This window comes from Oryza sativa, chromosome 5 (assembly GCF_034140825.1).
Source record: "Oryza sativa Japonica Group chromosome 5, ASM3414082v1".
Lineage (NCBI taxonomy): Eukaryota > Viridiplantae > Streptophyta > Magnoliopsida > Poales > Poaceae > Oryza > Oryza sativa.
In genome coordinates, this window is record NC_089039.1 from 23,897,607 (window position 1) to 23,912,011 (window position 14,405).

General features: G+C 50.9%; 3 protein-coding genes across 3 annotated transcripts; 1 reads left to right on the top strand and 2 right to left on the bottom strand.

Moving 5' to 3' along the window:
* Positions 1–676: 676 nt before the first annotated feature.
* LOC107280981 (uncharacterized) lies at positions 677–4,958 on the bottom strand. Its single transcript, XM_015783159.3, has 3 exons — positions 3,697–4,958; positions 2,535–2,668; positions 677–2,345 (listed from the first exon to the last, which is right to left on the bottom strand). Exons 1-3 carry the CDS (start codon positions 4,935–4,937, stop codon positions 799–801), a joined length of 2,922 nt encoding a protein of 973 aa, XP_015638645.3. The 5' UTR covers positions 4,938–4,958; the 3' UTR covers positions 677–798.
* Positions 4,959–5,822: 864 nt separating this feature from the next.
* Positions 5,823–7,016, top strand: LOC107280982 (uncharacterized). Its single transcript, XM_066310965.1, has 2 exons — positions 5,823–6,252; positions 6,334–7,016. The coding sequence occupies exons 1-2, from the start codon at positions 5,823–5,825 to the stop codon at positions 7,014–7,016; spliced, it is 1,113 nt and encodes a 370-aa protein (XP_066167062.1).
* A 2,856-nt stretch (positions 7,017–9,872) lies between these two features.
* Positions 9,873–11,341, bottom strand: LOC107280983 (uncharacterized). The gene has a single exon (XM_066310964.1). The coding sequence runs from the start codon at positions 11,200–11,202 to the stop codon at positions 9,991–9,993; it is 1,212 nt and encodes a 403-aa protein (XP_066167061.1). The 5' UTR covers positions 11,203–11,341; the 3' UTR covers positions 9,873–9,990.
* Positions 11,342–14,405: the final 3,064 nt, after the last annotated feature.

The following is a 14,405-nucleotide window of genomic DNA, read 5'->3' on the forward strand; positions in this document are numbered from 1 at the left end:
TGGATTAATTAGGCTCAAAAGATTCGTCTCGCGGTTTTTAGGCGAGTTATGAAATTAGTTTTTTTATTCGTTTCTGAAAACCCCTTCCGACATCTGGTTGATTCATAGTTTTGGAACATCGAAAAGGTTCTCTCTCTTTTCAAGAGAATGTGCAGTCTGACAAAATCACAAAATGTACTGTTAGACAGATGCTACACGTTAAGAAAAATGCGTGGGGAATGCAGAGATAAGCATCCTCTCCATGATTCTCAAATTTGCCATTCAGGTGTTACTGAAAGCTTCAGATATCATCAGATAAATACCAACTCTTAACTGTTTAGCCAATTCCACAGCTACTAAATTGTACTCAACATTACATCATGCATATAATATAAGAATAAATCGTGGCACAGAAAGTAGAATTGGTAGCATCAAAAGTAGTACTGGTACAGTACTACAGTAGTACCTATAGAAGAACAAATAAAACACAAACGATCTGCATCTTTCACATCTAGCTGAAAAGCCTGAAACTGATTAACTGAAATCAGTCCCCAGAAGCAATTCAGCTTCATTGCAAATCCATTTCAGGCAATGCACACGATTTTATCAGGAAAACAAAAGCACGAATAATTGAGCATATAATTTTCACATTACATTATAATCGACTTCAATATAATGCAGCATTAATGCAATCAAAGCCATGGAAACAGATAATTTCTGCACTAATGTAATCCATCAGATCGGAGACTAAGCACATCTCAGACAAATCAACAGCAAAGCAAACCTGTACCACGACGATCAAACTCAACACGGGAAATCTCAGGGAAGAAACCAAGCCGGCGGTGAGTAGTTCGACGGGGCTTGCTCCGGCAAGAAGTTGTCCACGCGTGGAACCGCCTCCGGCGCCGACGCCAGCCACCTGCCGCTGTCTCTGCAGGGGTATTGCCGCAGATTTGGATCCCTGAACATTGCCACCTCGCCGTAGAGCCTCCCGTCGTCCAGGAAGTAGACGCCCTCCTCGAACCCCGGATGCCTCGCCACCTCGTACGATGTCGAGCAGCCTCGTGCGACGAACAGCATGCGGCCTCCCAGCGAGTCCAGCTCCACCCAGTCGTACTCGGCGCCATCGTTGTTGGTGGCGGCGAATGCCGTCGATCGCCTCGCCATCTCGAACACCCTGAACTCCGACGTCGTCGTCGGCGACGGCGGCGAGGGGCGGAGAGGACCAGCGCCAGCAGCGATCCTGGCCACCATGAGGAGGCGCCCGCGGGACTCCACCAGGTAGCGGACAACGGCGACGTCGTCCTCGCCGTAGTGGCCGCGCCCGCGGCGAGGGAAGCGGCGAATCTCGATGGGGGCTATGTCAAGCTCCTCGTCCTTGAAGTCGTGGAACTCGGATACTCGAAACACGAGGAGGCCTTCTTCTCCGGTGAGGAAGTAGAAGGCATCGTCGTAGTGTATGAGATCCTCCAGGCCTGATGCCGACCCCGCGTTGCTGGCGTCATCGCCGTTCGCCACCATCGCGGGCAAGACTCCCATGCGGAAGAACGCGTAGATGGACGGGTTGGTGACGTCGGGGAAGTGGGAGAGGATGGCCGCGCCGATGCAGCGTTGGTCCTCCGGATGCGACGAGATGGTCGCCGCGAACATGACCACGTCCGTGTCCTTGTCCGGCGGCCGATCGTCGAGGTGGAGGACGTCGGGGATGCCCGAGGGGAACTCGTCGCGGAGGATCGCGTTCTTGGTTGTCTGGGCGACGGCGAAGAAGAGCCAGCCGCCGGGGTGGGCGCCGAAGCAGCGCGCGTCGCGCGGGATGTCCGGAATGTGGAAGCGGTGGGTGGCGCAGCCGCGGAGAGCGCACGAGAAGGAGCGCTCCCCATCTCCCGGGAGGAGGATGTACGGGAGAGGCCTCTCCTCCGGCGGAGGATGCAGCGGCTTGACGGCGGCGCGCCAGGCGTGGCAGACGCGGGCCATGGTGCGGCGGTCGACGAGGCACGTGAGGCGGTTGTGGACGAGGCGGAGGGATTCCGCCATGAAATCGCGCGCGGGCGCTACCGCGTCCATGGGAGAGGAGGAGGCGGAGGCGAGGCGTGGAGGTGGCGGTGGCGAGGGTTGGGCGGCGGAGGAGGTGGTGGAACGCGACGAGGACGCTTCGTCGTTGTGCGCCATGTTTGAACTTGGCTTCTGGAAGCAGGGGAAGCTTGGGGTGGTTTGGTTTGGAAGAAGAAGCAGAGAAGGCCAGCCTTTTGCCAGCCGAGCAAGAAGTTGGGCTTGGGCCCAGTTTATCGTGACGGTTTGCTTGGGCCTGAAGTTTTGATAGCTGCACTTTGTTGAGCATTTCTTCATGGGCCTAAAGAACTTTGGATCTGTATGATGAAGTTAATTGGCCCGTTTATTCTTTCGTAATTATATATGCCGAGAAATGAATGTTAGCTACAGAGGAATGTTGTGCTGAGGGAATGTTTCATCTCATCATCATCTGAGATCCATGTGTCATGTATGCAGGAGTACTACCTTTTCATAACATCTCTTCAGTACTTTTCTGGCATTTTTACCATGAACTTCATGATGACTCAATGTAGAATGGTTGGTGTTCATGACTTGGATTGCATTGGTGGCCGCCGCCTGCTCCACTGCAATGCGGTGTTCTTGTATGAACTTTTCAGGATTAACGCAATTGTCTCCTGGCATGAACGTGCAGAACTATTTTGTACCATCAGAGACATCAGACAGATGCTACTACTTTCAGAGAAATCAGAAATGTAATGGGCAACGCTGAGAAAACCATACTCATTGTGTAGCACTTAACTTTTTTTTCTGAACAGATGAGTAGAACATCCTCTGTTCAGTAGCTGTGATTCAGTGAACAGAGCAACAAAGCACCTATCACATACCTGTATGGCTGTGTTTCAAAAGATGATGACCACATTGAACAAATAACCATCTCACCTGTTACTAACACTCAACTTTTTACATCATGTACATAGTCCAGGAATAAATTATGTCACAGGAAAAATAAATCCAGTGGTAACAATAATAGTAATTGCAGAAGAACAAATAACAGACATATTATTTACTACTACGAGGTAATTAACTTGAGTGAAACACCATGCAATTGATCACAAAGCAGCTAGTACTATCAAGAAAGCAAAGAAACGATCAAATTCTTGCAAGATGACGATGTTATCTCAGTATGACAAATTAAGAAGCTGAGTGTTGAAACTAATTTATAGCATCCACCAAGGATTCAGAATTTCTGACTAGATCTCCTCAGAAATGAATTGAAGCAACTGAAAGAAAGCTGCAGAAACAATTCCTCTTCATTGAAAATACATTCTATATATGCAGCATGGTGCACTAATGCAATCCAACTCATGAACACCAACTGTTTTCTGCATTCTGTAATCATGAAGTATATAATGGTAAACATACCAGAAACTCAGAACGTACTGAAGAGATGTTATGATAGGTGACATAGGTCGATCCTTGCAAGTATACAATGGAACATCACAGATTGTACTAACTGGACAATCAACAACAACTGCCATATCTGAAGTTCAGAACTGGCTGAAAGAAAAACCGAAGAAGTTCAGAACTGGAATGAAAACAACAACTGTTCACTGATCACTGATCAGCACCACAACAACATCACACGGACACGTCGATGTGAGGCAAGCACATCTCATCCAGATCGATCGGCAGAAAGCTCGATCTTACTGGAGAAACCAAGCCGGCGGTGAGTAGTGGTTCGACGGGCCTTGCTCCGGCAAGAACTTGTCCACGCGGGGAACCTCCCCGGCGGCCGCCAGCCACTTTCCGCTGTCTGTGCAGGGCCAGCAGGGGCATCGCGGCTCATCGGCGGCGGCGGCGGCAGCCTGATCCACGAACACCGCCGCCTCGCAGTACAGCCTCCCGTCGTCCAGGAAGTAGACTCCCTCGTTGAACTCGGCGCCCGGATACTTGTTCGCGTCGTACGATCTGGAGCAGCCTCGCGCGACGAACAGCATCCGCCCACCCAGCGACTCCAGCTCGTTCCAACCGTATGGTGCCTCGTCGTTGTTGATGGGAGTTTCCAGCGGCGGCTCCACCATCTCGAACACCTTGAACGCCGACGTCCTTGGCGGCAGTCGGGGAGGATGAGGAACGAGCCTGACGACCATGAGGAGATTCTCGCCGGACTCCACCAGGTAGCGAACAGCGATGGCTCCGCCGTAATCTCGCCCACCGCGCGAGAAGCGACGAAACACCATGGGTGCTATCTTCAGATTGCCATCGCCGTCTTCGTAGAACTCTTCTACTTCAAAAACATGGAGGTGCTCTTGCGCGGTGAGGAAATAGAAGGCTCCCTTGTGGTGTATGACATCCTCCAGAAGTCGCCCAGCAATGGTGTTAGTACAGGTCGTCGCCACTGCAATCTGCTTCCCCATGCGCCAGAATGCATGAACGCGTGGACTATACAAGCTGGCCCGGTGAAAGACGATGGCGGCGCCGACGCAGCCCTTGTCCTCCGGTGGCGAAGAGAGGGTCGCGGCGACCATGACGATGTCCGTGTCGAAGGCTGGTCTCCCCGCGAAGTCCCAGCGGGCGATGTCGGGTAGGTAGAACCGCTGCTCGGTGCGGAGGCTGAGGAGCGCGTGGCGCTTGATCTGGCCGAAGGCGAGGAAGAGCCAGCCGCCGCCGTACGTGCCGAAGTAGCGCGCGGCGCGCGCGTCGTCCGGGATGCCGAAGCCGTGCCCGCGGCAGCCGGCAATGGGGCACGAGAAGGAAGGCCCGTCTGCGTCGCGCGGGACGAGGATCCACGGGAGCGGGCTCTCCGGCGGGTGCTGCTCCCCCTTGACGGCGGCGCGCCAGGTGCGGCATACGCGGGCCATGCGGCGCCGGTCGACGAGGCACGGGAGGCGCTTGTGGACGAGGCGGAGGACGTCGGCGGTGAGACCGCACCATGAAGCGTCGTCCATTGGAGAGGCGGAGGCGCGGCTTGCCGGTGGCGAGGAGGCGAGGCGGAGGCGCGCTGCTGTGTGTTGGGGATTGATTGATTCCTCCTCTGCTTCTCGAAGCGGAAGGAGAAAGGGGGGATTTGGTTTGGAAGAAGCAGAGGTGGGTTGCTTGGGCCACCAAACGATGTAGGCCTTATATATTGGGCCAATTGGCTTGGGCCACGAGTTAAGAGAAAATGTTATCCACGCCACACAGGAATAATGTTTCATCTGAGATCCATGTGTGTACCCAATGCAGAATGGCTGGTGTTCATGACTTGGATTGCATTAGTGCACCATCATATTGTGTTGTTAGTAATGCGTTTTCCTCATCATAGAAGAGTTCTTTGATCAGTTGCATCAAACGGAATTTGCAGTGAAGATCGATGGATTGCTTCTTGAGACTGGTTTCAGTCGCTTCTCTTATCGGGATCCAATTAGAATCCTCAGTGTATGACACAAATTAGTTTCATAACTAATTCAATCATACTGACATAACACGGTGCATCGGTGTCAGCTAACCAGTCAACATGCTGATGCCTTGTCTTTGTTCTCCTGACATACTAGTTGTTTTGTGATCAGTTGCATGGGGATAGCTAGATGCAGAATGTGGTCATGAAAAAGTAGACTTTCTACAGTACAGCCCATTAATCTGCCTCCAGAGGAAGCTACTTTTGGGCCCCAAGAAAGCTGGCCCTACAAATGAGGCCGAGTCCGATCTCACAGTGGCCCACCCACTTCTTCCAAACCATTCCACCATCTCCTTCCGTTTCGAGAAGCAGAGGAACCATTCCAAACCATTCCCGCCGCGCGCACACACAGCGCATCGCCTCCTCGCCATCGGCAAGCCGCGCCTCCGCCTCTCAGATGGACGCGCTGTGGCGCGACCTCGTCGGCGACGTCCCCCGCCTCGTCCACAAGCGCCTCCCGTGCCTCGTCGACCGGCGCCGCATGGCCCGAGTCTGCCACGACTGGCGCGTCGCCGTCGCGCCGCAGCCGCAGCCGCCGCCGGGGACGAGGCCGCTCCCGTCGATACTCGTCCCGCGCGCCGACGACGGGCATTGCTTCGCGTGCGCTCTCGCAGGCTGCGCCACCCACGCCTTCGGCCACCCGCTCCCGGCCGACGCACTCGCCGCGCGCTACTTCGGCGCCTACGACGGTGGCTGGGTCTTCGTCGCCTTCGGCCAAATCCTGGACTACGCGCTACTCAGCCTCCGCAACGGCACGCGATTCCACTTCCCCGACACGGGCACGGACATGGTGGCCGCGACCCTCTCTTCGCCACCGGGCGACGAACGCTGCGTCGCCGCCGCCATCAGCCATTCCTGCATGATGAACAATCCACGAATCCATGCATTCGGGATCCTGAGGCATCGAGGTGTGGAGGAGGCGACTCATGATCCTGCTGAGTTCTTCACCGGCCATGCTCTGGAGGATGTCGTACACCACAAGAAAGCCTTCCACTTCCTCACAAGAGAAGAAAACCTCCATGTTTTTTCGGTACCGGACTTCCACGAAGACGACGACGGTAATCTGGTGATACCGCCCATGGAGGTTCGCCGATTCTCGCGAGGCGGGCGAGATTACGGCGGATGCTTCGCTGTTCGCTACCTGGTGGAGTCCGGCAAGAGTCTCCTCATGGTCGTCAGGCTCCTTCCTCATCCTCCCCTCTTTCCGCCGACGACATGGGCGTTCAAGGTGTTCGAGATGGTGGAGACGCCCATCAACAACGACGGGGCACCATACGACTGGAAGGAGCTGGAATCGCTGGGTGGGCGGGTGCTGTTCGTCGCGCGAGGCTGCTCCAGATCGTACGACGCGGGCGACTATCCAGGCGACGAGTTCAACGAGGGCATCTACTTCCTGGATGACGGGAGACTCTACGATGAGGCGTTCCAAATCCTGAATCCCTTTGCCCAGTACCGGGAATACCCCTGCAGAGATCACGGCAAGTGGCTGCCGCCGGTGGCGCCGCCGGCGGCGGTTACCGGCCGCGTGGACAAGTTCTTGCCGGAGCAAGGCCCGTCGCACTACACGCCGCCGGTTTGGATTCTCCCGTGAGAGACTGCCATGTTCTTGGTTACATTGTCGTGGTACAGGTATTGCTTGCTTGCTGCCGATCTGGCATGGCATTGTGCTTGGCTTACAGCGAATTCACCGTCTGATTTGATGTGGTGGTTGTTGATTTGTCCAGTTAGTGCAGTCGATGATGTTTTCTCGAGATCCAAGTGTGCTTGCAACTGCTTGATCCATCATATCATAACTTCTCCTCAGTACCCTCTGCCATTTTCACCATGTTAGAGTAATGCAGAAATTGTTGGTGCTCATGCATGAATTAGTGCATCATTATATTGCAATGAACAATGATTCTGTGTGGGGGATTGCATTAGTGCACATGCATGCTTTGGATCGGATTTGCAGTGAAGACGAAACTGCTTGTGCAGCTTGCTTTCAGTTGCCTCAATTCTCTTCTGAGGATCTAGCCAGAAATTCAGCTTGCTTTTAGCGCTGCTCGGGGCGGAGGCTGAGGAGCGCGTGGCGCTCGATCTGGCGGAAGGCGAGGAAGAGCCAGCCGCCGCTGTACGCAGCCGAAGTAGCGCGCCTCGTGCGCGGCGTCCGGGTCTCCGGGATGCCGAAGCAATTATTTTTATTAATTTTTTTAAAAAATATTTTTTATGTTTAAAAAATATTATTTTTTTCGCTTTTTATTCGCCAATACTTCTCTGATACCGTATCGCGCGAGTATCGGCCGTATCCCTGTATCAGATACGTATCCCGTACGGGAATGGCAACAAAATGCCGTATCTGTGCATCATGCAGCTCGGCGCATGAACAGAATCAGAAATCGTTTTATCGTTGTTGTTGTTATCCTTTTCCTTTTTCTTACATAAAAAGAATCGGCATAGGCAATTTGGCTTTACACTTGTGCCTAGCGATCTTGTACTTGTAGGACTATTATAGCTGATCAACCCAGATAGTAGTACTTAACTGTCTAATTATAATCATCCTAACACTAGTAATGAAGCAACCAACCATCTGAAACAAGTTAACAAATTCGTACCTCCCCGCTAAAATAAAAAAAAAATCGTTCATTAGACAGATCCGGCAACTGCAAGTTCAGAAAATGAATGAGAAATGCAGATTTAAACAACTCTCCCGTGGATCAATATTTACTCTCATTTTATCTCTCCTGTCGACAAGAGAGCAGATCATTCTCATACCAATACCAGTGCGTTACTGAAAAAAATTCGATCACTTTAGATCAATAACTATCTTAACCAGTTCCTCTGCTGCTACAATATACTCAATATTCTACATCACACACATAATCTATGAACAAATTGTGTCACAGAAAAATAGATTCAGTAACATCAATAGTAGTGCCATCGCAAGAGCAGATAACACAGGAAGAGTGGCACAGCTAGTAGCAAGAAAGCAAAGATAAATGATCTGCATCTTGCACAGCCAGCTGAAACCGATGCTGAAAATATCTCAGTACGAATATTCTGAGAAGCTTGGCATGGCAATTATGAACAAATGAAGAAGACTAGCAGTTGAGTTATGAAATATATACAATCCATGTCCCTCAAAACAGAGTCCCATCTTGGACAGTTAACAAGAGACTGAAAGCAGGCTGTAGAAGCACAATCAATAATTCACCTTCAATGCAAATATATTTCATGCAAAACATGCTTCTATGTGGAAAATTAAGCACTGCTAATTGACCACATTTTCACATTGCATTATAACTGACGGCAATACAATGATGCGCTAATGCAATTCATGTCATGAACAGCAAATTTATGACTTCATGTAATTCATCAGATACAACACCTGTTTTTTGATTGTCCTATGATAAGATATATTTGGAGTGCGGTGCATTTTACCTTTGGCATTCGTCCACTGCTCAATATGTCTCATCTTCTTGGTAGTTGGCTAAATGGTGTTAATCCTAGGCTAAAATATCGAGTTTTTGTAGGCATAGCGGCGTTGTGCTGGGCGGTGTGGTTGAGTAGAAATGATGTGGTCTTTAATGGATCAAATGCTTACTCCTTTTTGCAGGTGATTTTCAGGGGGACATATTGGGCAAGACTTTGATCCTTGTTGCTTAAGGAAGAGGATGGCACTTTGGTGAAAGAATACTGCAAAATGTTAGAGATGAGAGTTTTAGAGTTCTACTCCAACTATGGCTGGAACTTCAGAAGGAGAATTCAAGATTAGGTTGGCACTTCGTGTCTGTTTGATGTGGTGTGCCTGGATGGTGGTTTTACTGTTTTGTTGGTTGTTCTTGACTCTTTTTGTGGTCCAAGTTATTTTGTTTTTGTTACCCATGTAATGGGTGGAGCTTCAATGCTTATGTCTGAACTTGGTTGGCTGTGTACATCCCGTTGGATGTAGAGGCCGGGTTTTTAACCCATTATCTAAAAAAAAATTCATCAGATCAGATATCAAATTGCATTCATGTAAATCTGATTTGGAAGCGTTTTCTGCTACGGACTATAGAGTACAACAGCAAGCATACCTGTAATAGCAAGCCTTAAGAACAATATTAATACTCCTTGTATATGTCATCTCATTGTTAATTATCAGTAAATTCAGAACCTGTTGGAAATTATGAACAGGTGAAAATGACTGCATAGTATGAAATTTGTAGCACCCGTTGTAAGGATTAACAATGCAAATGCAATTCATCTTCGTTGAAATTCAGTTGATCCAAAGCATGCTTAGATTAGGAAAAAGCCAAGTGCTGGTGTTAACTAAACGCATTCTCACACTGCAGAATCGACTGTAATACAATGATGCACTAATGCAATTCTGAAAATTAGCAGAAGGTACAGAAAACATGACCGAGCAATTGCAAGAACGCATGGGCCTCGAAGGCTCGAAATCGAATGAAACATCATAGATTGTAGTTACTGCACAAATCAACAGCCGCCAAATCAGCTCACTAATGAAAATAGCAACTGTTAAAACTCGCTCTAAGCTAAGCAGATCTCAACAAGATCGGCAGCAAACATTACCTGTGCCACGACGATCAAACTAACATGAGCACGCTCTCAGGGGAGAAGCCAAGCCGGCGGTGAGTAGCTCGACGGGGCTTGCTCCGGCAAGAAGTTGTCCGCCTCCGCCGCCCCCAGCAGCCACTTGCCGCTGTCTCTGCAGGGGTAGCGCCGTCCGGTGCCATCGAGGAGGACCGTGAACTCGTCGTAGATTCTGTCGTCGTCCAGGAAGTAGACGCCGGCGCTGAACCCAACCCCGGGTAATCGGCCACATTGTATGATTTTGAGCAGCCTCGCGCGACGAACAGCATCCTCCCACCCAGCGATTGCAGCTCGTTCCACGCGTACTGGGCCTCGCCGTTGTTGATGGCCAGCTCCACCATCTCGAACACCTTGAACGCCGACGTCCTCGGTGGCATTTGGGGAGGATCAGAGACGAACCTGACCACCATCAGGAGATTCTCGCGGGACTCCACCAGGTAGCGAGCAACGTCGCGTCCGTCGTAATCACGCCCATCATGCGGGAAGCTGGGAATCTTCCTGGGTGGTATATCCAGATAGCCGCGGCGGCCTACTCGGAACTCCGGTACCGCGAAAGCATGGAGGCGCTCTTGCGCGGTGAGGAAATAGAAGGCTTCCTTGTGGTGTATGACATCCTCCAGAAATGGTCCGAAGACGCCCTCGCTAGCAGTCGGCATCACCGCGACCTGACGCCGCATGTACCAGAACGCGTGCATGCGTGCACCATTCATCCCGGGCCAGTACGAGCTGATGGCGGCGCCGATGCAGTGCTCGTCTTCCGGCGGCGAGGAGAGGGTCGCGGCTATCATGACCATGTCCCTGATGATGCTAGGATTCAGGTCGAGGCAGACGATTCCGGGGATGCTGATGCAGTACTTGGTGCGGAGGTTGAGGAGGCCGTGCCGGCCGTGGCCGCGGGTGTTGCCGAAGTCGAGGAAGAGCCAGCCGCCGCTGTACGTGCCGAAGTAGCGTGCTTCGCGCGCGTAGTCCGGGACGCCGAAGTCGTGTCTGCGGCAGCCGCCGACGGCGCACGAGAAGGTAGGGCCGCCGGAGCTCGGCACGAGGATCCACGGGAGCGGGCGCTGCTGCGGCGGCGCCGGCGCCGCGACGGCCGCGCGCCAGGACTTGCAGGCTCGGCGCATGTTGCGCCGGTCGACGAGGCACGGGAGGCGCTTGTGGACGAGGCGGAGGACGTCGGCGTTGAGGTCGCACCATCGCGCGTCCATTGGAGAGGCCGGTGGCGAGAGGCGGTGGCGCGGCTGGCCGGCGGCGAGGAGGCAGAGGCGCGCTGTGTGTGTGGGGATTGATTCCTCTGCTTACTTCTAGAAGCGGAAGGAGAGAATTTTGGTTTGGAAGAAGTAGAGGTGGGAGGCGTGGGCCACCAAGCGATGAGACTAGGCCTTATATTGGGCCAATTGGCTTGGGCCACAAGTTCTCTCCCTTGAGCGTCGCGTGAAGAGTGAATGTTATCCACACAGGAATGTTTCATCTGAGATCCATGTGTGATGTGTGTACTTGGATTACATAATGGCTGGTGTTCATGACTTGGATTGCATTAATTGCTTCTTGAGACTGGTTTCAGTTGCTTCTCTTCTCGGGATCCAATCAGAATCCTCAGTAGATGACACAAATTAGTTTCATAACTATTAATTTAGTCATGACTAATTTTTTTGAACGACTCACGTAAGACAGTGCGAAGTTCATTTGATAGAGTAGAAAAAAACTACAAGATTACAACCCTAAAAGGTCGTAACCAGAAAAAAGGAAAAAAAATACCACCACCCACACACCGACAGCGCCAAAACACAGGTTCGGGAGAAGGCTAGCACCGGACCGGCCGCCGCTAAGTGTGACCGACCGCCGCTAGGCCAACAAAGGAACACAGACGAGAACGCCCAAAAAAATGCCATTACAATCAACACAAAGCCCAACTCTATCCTAGAGCGTGCTTGCACCAATTGTTCGAGTGGTTTCGACAGGAGGATGTCTAAACGACGTCAAACGACAGAAAACCGCTGAGTCATGACTAATTTTTGCAAGTTGAGGTCCTGGAGTGGAGTAGCAGGATCCTTCTAGTCACAACATTTTCTCTCCTTTTCTGCTTATAGCTGATGTATAAAGTCCTCATACAAAGATATGCAAACCTTATGCATATTCTCAAATAATAGCTTCATTCACGTGGAATTTCCTTTCGGTTAAGAACTTACCCTGGAGTCTCTGATGCGAGTGCTTATCAGTTCATCACTTTTGTTTATCGAGTTACGGCCTGAACAGTAATTAAACAAGTTATTACCTAACTTCCCAATTTTAATCAAGTTAATACTAGTAACGAGTATCCAACCATCAGTCATCATCAGATGCTGCAAATTCAGAAAAATAAATGGGCAATGCGGAGATAAACATCCACCTCTCCGTGTCCCAACTTATCCTCTCATTTCTACACTTAAGTAGAGCATTTAGCAGAAAATCATCTGATCAGTATTAGTGTACAGACCTACTACCAATCTACCATCAGCCATCAGGCTGTGTTACTGAAGAAATGCTGATAGCAGAACATCATCTGATCAGTACTAGTGATCAGATTAACACGATGCCTATCATCTGTGTTACTGAAGAAATGCTGATAACTTGGGATCTGAAGGAATACCTCTTGACAAGAGAAATATACTCAACATTTTACATTATGCACATAATCTAGGAACAAATCGTGCCATCCTGGCACAAAAAAAAAATTCTGTAGCGGAAACAAGTAGTCCCTAAGAAGATCAAATAAAATCCAGATGATCGTACAACAACAGGAAACAAAAAGTAAACGATCTGCATCTTTCACAGCTAGCTAAAAGTCTGAAACCGGTGTGTACAAGTAATGTCAGAAGCTTGGCATGCTATATTATGAACAATGGAAGAAGATTATAAATGAATCAAGGAAAATATATAGCAGAGATTGAAAATTCAGCTAAGATCCTCTAAAGAGTGGCACCATCCTACCCCAGTTCATGTTGGACTGTCAGCGAGGAACTCAAAACAGGACGCAGAAGCAATTCAGATTCACTGTAAAACCGTTTGATGCAAAACATACTTCTATCAGGAAAACTAACCACTGCAAGTTAGTTAAACATTGAATTGTTTTTTTATTGCGGCATAGCATATATTAATGCAATCCAAGTCGTGATGAACGGCAACCATTTGAAGCATATTGCGTTCTTGATTCACTGCAGCATCAGATCACACAAATTCATAGTTTCATACTGCGTTCATGATTCACGTAGTTCTGACTTGAAAACATTTTCTGCTATAAAAGGAGAAATTCTCCAGCATTATAGCAACTACCAATCCATGATTATGACATCAAATCTGGACTGAAACTGAAACTGCACTAATCCATCGCAGCAAGAGGAGACGGGACAGAGTACAACGGCATCAAATCGACAGCTGATGCAGAGGATGGAGACCGCCATGATCAAGCACAGCGAGCAGAGCGCACTTGGCTCTCGAAGCTTCTGGAAGCAGGAAAGGCCGATTCGGTGGGCCCACCCAAGCCGTAACGCCTCTCTCTTCTTCGTCGAGCTGCTTTGCCGCCGCGCGCGCGCGCGCGGAGGACATCGTCCACCTCGGGCCTCCTCTCGAAGACATGGAGGACGAGCTGGGAGGCGCTCCTCTTCTCCATGAGCCTCCACCTCCGCCCCAGACTCCGCCCCGCCGGCGCCGCACCGGCGTCCCCGTCCCAATTCTCCACGGCAACAACTGCAACAGCGACCTCTATTTCTGGCTGCCTTTGGTCGACGCGAAGGGAGTCCACCGCGGAGACCTGCGTTTACCGGACGTTCGCGGCATCGCTGAGGCGGTCCGCGACGGCGCCAGGGTCGTGTACGCCGACGTCGTCGATGGCCTCGGCGGAGGTCGCGTGGTGGCGCGCATCCGGGGACAGCTGGTGCTACTTGAGGTAGCCCCTCTGGCTGCCTATGCCGGTGGAGATGGCGGCGGCGGCGGCGACGACGGCGACGGTTTGCAGGTATGCGCACACACCAACTCGCATCGAAATGCTTGCAACCATTGCTTGTTAGTTCTGTGTGTTGAATTGACCTCGTCGTCCTCCTCCGTGAAGATGTATGTTCCGAAGCTATCTGCGGAGAATTGCGAGCACTTCTGTCAGGCCTCCATCTCCACCAAGAGCAAGAGAAGATACAGAAGAGATGATACAAGGAGGAGCAGAGGAGGAAGAGGTGCTGGAGCCTGACGACAAGGAAGCTGATGCCCAGGAGCAAGGAGGAAAACCAGACTTCAAGACTAAGAAGAAGCAAGTACCAGTCCAGCTTGGGCCAAGAGCAAGGAGGCCCAATCCACGCTACAAGGGGGACCAATGGGTCCAGTAAACAACCAGCTAGCATGAGCTGTCTGAGAGAGAGATCAGCCGAAGCTATGTAATATA